This window comes from Emydura macquarii, unplaced genomic scaffold (genome assembly GCF_026122565.2).
Source record: "Emydura macquarii macquarii isolate MOO-44397 ecotype Brisbane River unplaced genomic scaffold, CSIRO-AGI_Emac_v2 contig_968, whole genome shotgun sequence".
Taxonomy (NCBI): domain Eukaryota; kingdom Metazoa; phylum Chordata; order Testudines; family Chelidae; genus Emydura; species Emydura macquarii.
In genome coordinates, this window is record NW_027131105.1 from 7,678,305 (window position 1) to 7,690,194 (window position 11,890).

Sequence of the window (11,890 nt, forward strand, 5' to 3'; positions counted from 1 at the left end):
TTGTCCATCACACGGAGCGTTGCAGCTGGCTCTGGGGTGATGCGTAGCAGCCACTGCTGGCAGGGACACTGCTCACTCGTGGAAGAAGGGGCTGCCTCCCTGGGAGTTGAGACCTGATGCTGCTCAGAGCATTGCACAGCCCTGGGGAGGGTAACGCAGCCTGAGCACCCCTCCCCTCTTTCCTCCTCCTTGAGCTGATTAAAAAGGGCCAGGATCAATCATTTTAGTTCCAGGATCTTTATCAAAACTCTGATCAAGTTACAGAGAAAGGCAGAAGCCAGCTGGATGCCGGGGTTCCAGGGCCACCCATTCCCAAGCCTTTGGGCTCCTCGTTCACAGATGCTGTACAGAGTGGCCTGGCAACCGGCCAGCCAGACACAAGTCCTATATACAAATGGGTCCCTCACCCTGGCGCTGACACGGAGAGCAGCGTGGGGGGCCTCTGCCTCTTCCCATGGGGGTCGATCCACAGGCTGAGAATGATGCAGCCCCAGCCTAGCCCTGTGGCAGAGTGTATGGTCACTCTGGGGGTTGCTGTTGCCCAGTCTGTCCTGGCCCTGGGGAAAGCTCCCAGGAGCTGTACTTCAGCTGGATGAGGGCAAGGCTCCATGCCAGGGCCACGGGGGAGGGGATAGCAGACAGGCCCCGCCTCTCACCACTTGCCCCTCTTGCTCCAGTCCTTGGGGGTGAAGTGCAGACACTTGGAGTCAATGCGCAGGATCCGCTTCAGCATCGCCCGCTCGTGCCCATCCACAATGTCCTCTGAGAGCGTCAGGATGTACTGGCCCTTTAAGGGAGACAGAAGGGTCAGTGATGGGGTTCCAAGGGAAATTTCTCAGGGACTCTGGCAAGATAAGCAGGGGAGGGGTCTGAGCCAACCTAGCTGCTTGTCTCCACTGATGCATTTTTGGTCCCATGTGGCACCCTAGTCAGCATCCCCCCATCTCTGGTCAGTTTCCTTGCACTAGCCATAGAACGCAGGAGTTTGACCTACCCCACCCCCACCTGCTCTAACTCATTAGCCCTTGTTCCCTACCCAGAGCCAGGTACAGACCCCAGGAGTCCTTCCTCTAAGCCCCCTTTAATTCAGCTACCCTAATGGCCTGGTATCTCTGTGTGCTAATGGCATATACAAGTAAGCCACTTATCCCTCTTGGGGCTTTGAGTACCTCTAGGAATCTCTCAGACACACCCTGCCTCCCTGCAGAGCTTCCTTCCCCCCCAGGGTGGGTACCTTGTAGTAATTGATGAGGTTCAGGTACTGCAATGTGGAGATCACATCCTCTTTCTTGATGCTGGTGATCTCGCTGATTTCGCTGAAAGGGAATGGGAGATATGAGGGGATGAAAGGCAGTGGCCTGGGAGTCATTGGCAGTGGGGCAGGCTATGGGAACCAGTGCCACTGAGGCCACTCTGTCTGCAACCAGCCCTGGAATTACAGTCTAGGGAGTCATTTTGAAGCAGCCCTCCATGAAGTGTTAACTCTGAACCTAATGACAGCTGGGTACGTGTTCCCTGTCTCTGATTATTGGTGCAGAATCCTTTGCTCTAGGATTCAGGAGGAGTTTGGGATTGTGGGCAGGGGTCACCTGGGCTGGGGCACTCACTTGATGGTGATCTGTGGCCGCTCCCCGTTCTCAGACTTCAGGTTCATGAGGATCTCCAGGATGGTCTGGGACCAGTAGCTGCGGTAGGAGAGGAGCCCCAGGTCTGAGAGTGGCTTCTCTGGTGTCCCCGTCTTCCCTTCCACCTTGGAGAGCTCATAACCTGCCCAAGGGGAGAGGAGATGGGTGAGGAGGGTGGCGATCAGGGGAGGGAGCCAGGGTGGGAGGGTGCCACTTACTGAACTCAATGAGCAGCTTGCCGTAGCCTCGCCTCTGGTATGGGGGCAGGGTCAGGATGCAGGCCACGTTGTAATCCTCCGTGGACTCCTTCTCCTGTGGCAAACAGCAAAGGATTCACACCTCAGCCAGGGGGTTGCAGGTTACTTTGATGCTAGGGTGTTCCAGTGATGCCTTGCCATCAAGATTGTCCCCATCCTTCCACTACAGAGCCCCATGTCCTGTGCCATGAATTCTGGCCCCATCCATAGCTGCTCCCTACCATCATTTCCCACTTATGCCCCTTTCCACAAATCCTCATCCTGGCCCGATTCCTACTCTCACATCCTGCCACGGATGCTGTGCCACTCATAGCCACAGAGGCCCCCTGCCACTGATTGAGGCCATGACAACATTGACCCTGGGCCTTCAATCCCTAACTATGGCCACAGGCCCACCTGTCCCCTCCCCCACCTCAGCCACAAATTCCCATCTAGGGGCATTGCAGCCCTTGCCTTCATGTCCCGGATAGCCACAGCAGCCCACAGACAGAGCCTGGTCAATGGGGGAGTGGCTGCAACAAGGCAGTGATTCCCTGACCAAAGGTTTAGTCTCTACGAACCTTCAGGCATCTCCCATGGGGAGGCTCTGATCTGATCCCATCAAGCAGTGGGGCCAGCCTGTAGGACGGTCAGGGTTGAAAAATGATTCCAATCACAAGTGATGCCATCTGGCTAGCCAGAGAACAGCAGAGGGCAGAGAGCAAGAGCCAGGACAGGAGTAGGGATGGGGGAGTATCTGGGGAGCAGAGAGCATGGGGCAATGCCCTCTCACCTTGGAGAAATAGCCCACGATGTGGAAGCCCTTGCAGTCGTACTCTGTCATGACGTAGAAGAGGAAGGGGTCGGTGTCATAGTACAGAGTCTTGTGGTCCAGGAAGCACTTAGCCAGCAGGCAGAGGTTCTGAGAGTAGCTCTGCAGGAACAGCATATGCCAAAAGTGTTACTATCCCCACTCCACCGTCAGGGGTGCAGGGGGTGTCAGCTAGCTTCAGGGGCCTGCTGGGGAAGGCCACAGCACCAGTCACCAAACCCCTAGAGTGGTGGAGACCCGCACTCAGACCTTCTCCTGACCCCTTCATCAGAGTGGCTCAGGCCACAGTTGTAAAGCTTCATGTTGCCCAGGACATTGTCATAAGCAACTAGGGAAATGTGGTCTAGATGTTATTGTAAGTTGGGCACACAACTGACAAAGACACACTCAGAATAGTTAACAGTGGTTCACTGTCAAACTGGAATCCTACAGGGGTAAGTCCTGGGTCCAGTACTAGTCAATAGTTTCATTAATGGCTTAGATATCGGAGTGCAGAGTAGGCTTAGAAAATTTGTGGGAGGGGGTTGCAAGCACTTTGGAAGACAGGATTAGAATTCAGAATGATCTTGATAAATTGCAGAATTGGTCTGAAATCAACAAGAGGAATTTCAGTGAAGAAAAGTGCAAAGTACTGCACTTCAGAAGGAAGAAATCAAAAGCACAAATACAAAATAGGGAACAATTGGCTAGGTGGTAGTGCTGCTGAAAAGAATCTGGGGGTTAACATGAGTTAACAATGTGATGCAATTGCAAAAAAAAGGCTAATATTCTGGGGTGTATTAACAAGTGTGTTGTATGTAAAATGTGGGGAGGGGAGGGGGGGGTAATTGTTCTACTCCACTCAGCACGAGTGAGGTCTCAACTGGAGTACTGTGACCAGTTTTGGATGCCACGCTTCTAGTTAAGTATTAGAATAGGTTTCCAAGGGAGATTGTAAAATCCCTGTCCCTGGAGGTTTTTAAGACAGGTTGTTAGACAAACACCTGTCCGGGACGGTCTTGGTTTATTGGTCCTGCCTTAGCACAGGAGGCTGGGCTTGATGACTTCTTGAGGTCCCTTCCAGCCCTACCTTTCTTTGATTGTATGGAGGAGGGGGTGGGCAGAATCCCTTATTGGGGAAACCGAGGCACAGCAATGGGAAGGAACTTTCCCAAGGTTACCCAGAAAGGCAGCCGTCAGGTTGGGAATGAACCCAGGAGTTCTGACTCCCAGCCATCCCTGCTAAACACCCAGCCTCCCACACCCTGGAATCAGGCAGTCTCCTCAGGGTTAAAAGTGGAACAGAGAGCCCCACAACAGCCGGGTCCTAGTGCAGGGACCTCCTGCCCCAGATCTGTCCCTTGCCTTGTTCTTGCGCCCATCGATCTCAAAGAAGGAGATGGTGCCTTTGCGGTAGATTTCATTCCCAGGCGGGTGCCGCAGGTCGCACTTGGTCTGCGGGAGAGAGAATCCCAAGTGAGCAGTCAGACCCCGCAGCTTGCTCAGAGCCTCTCACTCTCACAGAATGACCCCAGTGGGCAGAGTTCCAAGCAGAGGGAAAGAGCTGGATGCATCTAGCAGAGCACAGGGGAGCAGTTAACAGGCTGCTTGTAGCCGACGGGCAAACTCCCCAGAGATCAAGTCCACCTCTTCCTCTCCTTCAGGATGGCAGAACTAGGCTTAGAGGAGAATTATACAGCTACAGGGACTCTTCACTCAGGACTGAGCTGCAGCATCTTCTGGGGTGGAGCGTGGGGGGCATTGCCTGGTGCTGAGTGGGGGTGGGATTAGCACTGACTTGGAGGGAAACTAGCCCCTACTGAGTCACCCACCCTGCTCCCTGCAGGCCGGTGCCTAGTGCCATGCTAGGGAACACACTCAGGCAGAAGCCCTGAGATCATGGAGTCAGGGCCGTGCCTGCTGGGGGCCATGCAGGGGCACCGGGGGAGGGTGGTACGTACTAGGTGCCTCTGCAGGCACTTGAGGCTCTTGACGTATTTGAGGCAGAACTCGCAGAGGTACAGCACGGGCAGGGTGGTGAGCTCCTGCGGGTAAGGTGAGAAGTACCAGGGCTTCAGGCGGTGCCGGCCCAGCTCGATGCACTCTATGTTCTTCATGCGCGTTATGATGTCATCGTGGCTGCGATCGGACACCAGGCTGCCCGTCATGCGTGGGGCTGAGGGGATGCCGTCTGAGCTGTCCTGGGAGTCCTGCAGGCGGCACAGAGGCACGGTCAGGAGCCGCAGGACATGCCCTCTTAACCCCTCCGCTCTGGGCCTTGTCCCCCACTCGGTCTCAAATCAGGCCTCCCTGTGCCCTTCCCTAGGGACTCCAGAACCAAAGCCTGGCGGCTGGTGGTTTTTCCCCACCCAGCACCCCCAACTTTGATGGTGCTGAGCCCTGGCTTTTGGCAGGCCATGACTTCACTTATCACTCACCCCTCATGTCCTGGGGCTCAGGGCTGCTCCTTTTGCTGGCAGCATCTGCCCCAGAGAAAGGGGTGGGAGCCAGCAGAGAGCCGGGGAGATAAAGCCCAGGTCAATGGTTGCTCCTGGCTACATCCTAGAGGGACCCTATTGGCCTGGGAACCTGAGAGAGCTCCTCCACCGCTGGCTATAGCTGTTGGTTTCCCTGGCAGGGGGCGGCCAACACCTGATCCTCCCATTCAAGTCAGGGCAGAGTTTACCTCATCTGTGCCCAGGCAGTTGGACTTCCTTTTCCTGCCAGGCTGGGCAGCCACAGCTCTCCTGGCTGAGCCGTTCTGGAAGAGAAGGCGAGAGGGGTTAGCCTCTTCATCATTTTGCTGGCCGGATGGGGCTAGGAGCAAGGCTCTTTTAAGGCAATCCAACACCACGAGGTAGGCCCCACCTGGAGCCAAGGAGTCAGAGCTGGAAGCAGGAGTATCCATCAGAACTTCCCCCAGCAGGCAGGTAGGTGTCATCTCCACTGGGGGTGAACCCATTCTGCTCCAGTGGGGCTGGGAGTTAACGCCCCTTAGAGATGCTCACAGTAGTTCTTCTCTCTCCGAAGGATTGGCACAGGCATTGCTGTATTGGTTGCACATGCATCACATTTCCTCCTCAACCAGGAGGATAAGAAGCTGTGATTTTCCCCTGATCACATGACTCCAGAAGCTCAGGCCCTGGGCTCAGGGCAATAGTGCCTGGGCCTACACCCAGCAGTGCCCAGAGCTCTCCCAGGGATGGAAATACCTCTCCCCACAGCATTTCTCATCAGCCCCCCTGCTCTTACCTGAGGGAACACAGAGGCTTGAGTGGTCTCTGTGGAAGCAGGGACGGGGGTTGCTGGGGAAACCACCTCCACTTTCCGCTTCTGAAACAGACCCAAAAAATGGTTCATCCACATGGGATGTTGCAAAGTTTCACAGTCCTCCACCCCTGCACAGCTTCCCCCATGGGAGCAGCTTTTCATCTGCAGATGTACGGGCGTCACGGCGTCTCGTAATCTCAAAATAATTTTCTAGGCCATTTATAGGGGGATCCCTCACCCATCGCTGACTTGCAGCTGCCTCTGGGGTGGGGCACAGCCCTGTTTATACAGAGATCTCTCACCCAGCGCTGAGGGACGTCCCCCTCTGGGGTGGGGCATGAGGACTGTTTAACAACAGGAGTGCTGTGTGACAATGTAGAGCAGGAGGATAAGAATCTGGTTTCCAGCTAAAACTGCATGAAGTTCCAGGGAGGCAGAAAATAACTTTCCAAGCTGTGATTTGGCCAGGACGCCAAGCTTCACGCTAAGACTCTAGGGGAAGGGCCGAGAGATCTTTAATGACTAAGAGGGGTCAGAACTTTCCTTATCTGCATCATTTGATTGAGGTCATTACAGCTCCCTCTAGCCTCAGACTAACTGGGAGGGAAGAGCACCCCCATTGAGTGCCCTACTCCCTGCAGCACGGTGCCCCCTAGCATCACGACAAGATAGTGAGCTCTATGTGGGTGGGGAGAATGCTCCCTAGTGAATCCCCCAGCACTGTGCCTTGGGGGCCTCCCATGCAAGTCCAGACCCAGCCCAACCCCGGCCAGCTTGTGCGACCTGGCGCGATCCCAGCCTGCGGTCATGCTGAGGACACGAGATGGGGGAAGGTATCCCCAGCGCCGGTGCGTACCGTCGTCCGATGGTTTGGCTGGACGCAGGAGCTGGAGGAGAGGGGTTGGTCAGGCTCACCGGGAACAGCCTCCCTCTCCTTGGGCAGGTTAAAGCGGAGCGTTATCTGCACTGGGATGGGCAGGGTTTTACCGCTGGCTGGAGCTGAGGCAGGTTGTAGAGACAGATCCAAGGTCTTCCTCTGAGTAGGGATGAAGATGGGGGTGGGGGGTTACCAACACACTGGGTGGGGGAGGGAATGCATTACTGGTCAGGTCGGAGCATGATGCCACTGTCCCAGCTCGTCATGGGCCGGGCAGCGAGAGGGGTATGTGGATCCAGAGAGATGGGGTGAGCTGGTGCTGGAGCCAATGCTGGGTCATGCTCTTAGGAGAAGGGGTACTCTAGCACCCCTGCCCTGGAGACCTGTATGTTTACAACCCCTGTGTCGGGATCAGGTGGAGGAAGCCGGCCTGGGCCATCGGGGAGGACACCATTCTGGGTAAGTGTCCACATCTCCCAATCCCAAGACTCTCCAACCATCCCTGGTGTCATCCCGATCCCTAGGCCGGCACTCTCCTCCCGGCCCGCCCCCTCTAGCATCCGTCCTCTCCAGTCTGCAGCCAGCTCCTCTTACCACTTCTCGCTCTGGGGAGCCAGGCCGGGAGCCAGGCAATCCATTCTTGGTGGGAGTCTTGGCCTCCTTCTTGGGGAACTGGATCTTCTTCAGGTCCAGCCGGTCATGAGTCACCCATTCATCCAGACGCTTGTTAACTGTGGAGGTGGGGAGACCAGGTCAGTGGCTCTCTCCGCTAGGGTGATGGGAGAGGAGGAAAGAGGCCTCTAAGGACAGTTAGTCCGAGGCAGAAAAGTGGTGCAAAGGCTGTCCAAGGCTGGAGAGGGATGGGTGAGCTGCAGAAGGGGAGGCAATGCCTCAGACTGGTGAACAGCACCCCCTCTGGCCAATTGGACAGCTGAACCCAAAACATTTAGCTTCATCAGAGTCTCGGCTCCAGAAGCAGGAGTCCTGGCTTCCTCATATGAATGAAGTGAATGATGGGAGGGGAAGGGTCTTCAGGAGGGAAAGTAACAAGCCCAAGAACTCAGGCCATTCATAACTATGCCCGATATACTTAATGCCCCCAGCTGTGTGCGTGTGGAACAGGGGACCCCAAACAGGACAGACCAAACGGTGCCATTCATTTCGTAATCTCACCCAGTCACCTGTGCACCGGCCAGTTTACTCACAGTCAATGTAATGCACGTAGAAAAGCTTCCGGCCACTGATGTCCTTAACGCTGAGGATTTCAGCCAGAGCTGCAGGGGGGAAAGGAAATAGCATTTCAGGGGAATGAAATTTCCACTCCAAGCACAGATGCAAGGATCCTTCCTTAGACACTAACGTTTATACCCCACATGGGTCCTGAATTAGGAACAGAATGCACAGGGTGGCTGCTTGGCACCAGAAATGGACGTAATTATAACAGGCTGCATAGGGTTAGGTGCTGTGATGGGAGGCTCGTGCCCAAATCTCTTCCCCTCACACCTCTGCTTCTGCCCCTCCCTGAGCTGAGACTAGAATACAGGTGGCCTGGCCCCCAATGTGCTACACCCCTTCCAAAGCCAAGGTTGGAAGCTAGCAATCCCGACTCCCAGCCTTCTGCTCTAACCACTAGACCCGACTGCCTCCACATAAACACTACCCCAACAACGACAGGGCAAGGTAGCTTATTTTAGGTAGAAACGGACAATTTTTCAAAATTGCCATGTTCTCAAAAGATCTCCGTTTGTGACAGTTTCCCAGGAAACACTCTGGTTCTGACGCTGTGCTCTACAATGGGCTAAAGCAGCGGTTCTCAAATTTTTTAAATGGAGGCCCCCCCATGGACCTTTGTGTCACAATCGCGCCCCTCCCTTCTCCCAAACACGCCCCACTTTCAGAAAAAAACAGGGAGCAGGGGCAGCAGCAACAGCGCAGGGAGCGTATCTGGCAGCGGCGGGGCGGAAGGGGAATTGTTTAAGTGGGAAGGCTGTGGAGAGTATAAAATAAAAATAATCTCTGCAAGTTAGCTATAGATTTTGGGGCAATGCCCCCATGCGATTCTATTGGATCTGGCAGGAGAAATCTTAGCAGAACTTGGGAGGGTGATAATAGACATATGAGAGGTTATCCTGTTAATACAGGAGTGTGTCTGGAAAAAACACACACTGTATGGATTTCATTGGAATGAGATATTTTTCATGCTAAAGCTAGGTTTTGTCACAGCTCTTGCAGCATTTCACTAGAGCCAACAATTTTCTGTGTGTCTATGTAATTCATTAAAAAACCATAATTAATACACAAATAGTGAGATTAATTATATATTAATAAAGGAGGGCCCTGGGAGTCAAGACTCCTGAGTTCTATCCCTGGCTCTGGGACGGGAGTGAAGAGTAGTCATTAGAGTAGAAGGGTCTTTGCAGTGCTGTCCATCACACTAGCATCAGAGGCCTGGGAATCAGGATTCGTTGGTTCTCTTGCCAGCTTTTGTGGGGGAAAGAGGGAAAGTGTAGCCTTCAAAAATCTCTAAATCTACTGGTAAGAGGAAGGGAGTAGGAGTCACGACTCAAAGACTCTGTTCCTGGTTCTGCCATTTGACTTATGTGACTATGGACAAGTTTCTTTCCCTCCATGTCTCAATTTCTTCATCTGTCAAATGAGAATAATGCTAGTGACCTGCCTGATGTTTGAGGCTTCATGGGGCTTTGTGATCCCTGGATGGGATATACAGGGCATTACTATCTACACCTTTTTTATTATTCACAGATCAGACCCCAATTGTGCCAACCAACAGCCAGATCCCAACCAGGATCAAGGGGTGTCCCACTATGCCAGACACTGCATAATGAGAGAGAGTCCCTGCTCAAAAGAGCTCACAGTCCAAGTATATGATGAGAGAAAACAAGTGACTGGGAAGAAAGGTGCACAAGGAATCATCATGTTGTAGATACCAGGACCACACTCAGAGGCCAGGGCATCCCTGCAGCATCAGGGATCCGCATCTGTTCTCACCAGGGCCAAGAGTTATATGTGATCATTCTGATTTTGGGGCAGTGCTCTGGGTATTACTCATTGCCCCTCCACCCTATATGTGCAGCCCTAGGGTCCTGGATCATGACCCAAAGTGGGGGTGATTATCCCATACACTTAGGACAGCCCTGATAGGCAGGCAGCTCCAAATTGACAGGCCAACATTTCCCTCCACAGGGAGACTAAAACCCAGACCAGGAGGATGTCAAGAACTGTAGGTGACCTACAACCCCCATAATCTGGATTCAAGGCCTCATGGTGCCTCCACAAGGAAAGAGAGGCCCAGCTCCACATGGTCACTGCCCCCATCCCACTCCCTATTCCACCTTCCTATAAATGCCCCAGCCTCATCCCCTCTTCAAACTAAGACCCCCCCCTTAGGTCCCTCCCACAATCCTCCTTGTTGGGACCATTCCCCCCAGGTCCCTTCATTGCCCCCATCCCATGACCTTCTTGGGGACCCTCCTGCCCTGCCTCTCCATAGGGGGCCCCACATCACCATATGTCCCACCCCCTCTTCTCCAGAGATATGCCCCATCCCACGCTCATGAACGCTCTAGCCCCGCCCCTCCCCGTTTAGGCTCCACCCCTTCCCATTAGCCCCGCCCCTCACTTACGCCATTCGTCCTCGTTGTCCTGGTTGCGGCGCAACACGGGCAGGCGGCAGCCCTCGGTCACCTCCCCCTGCGGGCGGGACGCAGAGCGGTTAGCGGGGACGCCCCAGGAATCCCACCCCCGCCCTACCGGACCCCACCCTGCAGACCCCCACTCACCACCTCCGCCATCTTGGATGCTCGCCGGGGAGCGGGGCCTTCTCTTCCGTTCCCCGCGCCGGGACACTTCCTGGAACGCGTAGGGTCCCTTCCGGTCTGTCATAGCTACTTCCGGCCCGCTCAGGATCAACTCCGGTAGCCTCCGGCCCTGCACAGAACTATTTCCGGGAGCATGGGTCACCCCTTCCGGTCCGGGCGCTACCTGCGGAGCTGTCCGTGGCGTTCCGTTCGCCTGACCCGGAAAGGGAACCTAGGGAACGGGGCGGGGAGCGATCCAGGCGGGCACCTGGCGGGGCTAGATGGATGAAGTCACGTGACGCGAGGGGAAGGCGTTTAGCGTCACGTGACAGAGCAGCAGGGGGCCAGGGCAGGGTCACTGGGCCAGGTCGGGTAGGGCTCGGCGTGTGTGGAGCCGTCCCCGAGATTCGGCTTCCCCGTCACGCCCTCGCTTCTAACCTCTCAACGCCGGCACAGGGCGGAGCCTCCCGGGGTGCCCTGTGCAATGTGGAGCCGAGCCCCCGCGTCCCACCGAGCAGCCAGCCCCTGAACCTGACGCTCGACCTGCGCCCTGACTCCGAGACAGAGACTCTGCCCTGGGCGGGCGGGGAGGGCGCAGGAGTTTAAGCTTGTTCCACTGCTTGCCGCTATTATTGTCAGCCCTGTCCCCGCCCCTCCCCACTGATCTCGTGTCGGAGCCGGGGAGGCGAAGAGCATCCTTTCTGTTTTAGGGTAGGAAGCTACGGTCACTTAAAGCAAATAATAGGGAATAGAGCCCATCTGATCGCCCTAAAATAGCGTGGCACCTTCTGCCTCAGTAGCACGCCCACTGGCGCACGGTGGCACTACATGCCTTGCCTCAGTTTCCCTAGGGATCTTTAGTCCCCTTTTTTCTGGACTTTCCAAGTCAGTCTTTTTAATCACCCTTGTATAAGGTTTTCAGCCTCAGGGAGGTGGTTGACAGGCAACCTTTTCTCTCAGCATGCCCAGGATCAGGGCCCCATTGGGCAAGGTGCTATGCAACACAGAACAAAGACACAGGACTCACACTCCATAAATCAAGAGATGACAGATGGATACTGCCAGACAGGAACAATGAGACAATCCTGATTTGCATGATGGGCAGTAGGTTTGCAATACCAACAGCTTAAATGTTGTCATGTTTTTTGTAGGCATCCCAACAAAGAATAGTTTGAAGGAGGACAATGAGATGGCTCTGTGGGTATTTTCAGCAAGCACCTCACCAACATGAGGGGTAGCATGGGAGAATGGAT

The 11,890-nt window shown here is 54.9% G+C and overlaps 1 protein-coding gene across 1 annotated transcript; it reads right to left on the bottom strand.

Moving 5' to 3' along the window:
- Nucleotides 1-221: 221 nt before the first annotated feature.
- KAT5 (lysine acetyltransferase 5) lies at nucleotides 222-10,706 on the bottom strand. Its single transcript, XM_067544074.1, has 14 exons — nucleotides 10,620-10,706; nucleotides 10,464-10,530; nucleotides 8,025-8,093; nucleotides 7,414-7,550; nucleotides 6,799-6,978; nucleotides 5,925-6,005; nucleotides 5,359-5,433; nucleotides 4,634-4,882; nucleotides 4,038-4,127; nucleotides 2,655-2,795; nucleotides 1,844-1,937; nucleotides 1,608-1,767; nucleotides 1,235-1,316; nucleotides 222-787 (listed from the first exon to the last, which is right to left on the bottom strand). The coding sequence occupies exons 1-14, from the start codon at nucleotides 10,629-10,631 to the stop codon at nucleotides 653-655; spliced, it is 1,572 nt and encodes a 523-aa protein (XP_067400175.1). The 5' UTR covers nucleotides 10,632-10,706; the 3' UTR covers nucleotides 222-652.
- Nucleotides 10,707-11,890: the final 1,184 nt, after the last annotated feature.

Coding starts and splice junctions, on each gene's coding strand:
- KAT5 (XM_067544074.1), bottom strand. Junction 6,006..6,798: donor AGCCAAACCATCGGACGACG/GTACGCACCGGC, acceptor GGTCTGTTTCAG/AAGCGGAAAGTGGAGGTGGT. Junction 1,768..1,843: donor CAAGCTGCTCATTGAGTTCA/GTAAGTGGCACC, acceptor CCCCTTGGGCAG/GTTATGAGCTCTCCAAGGTG.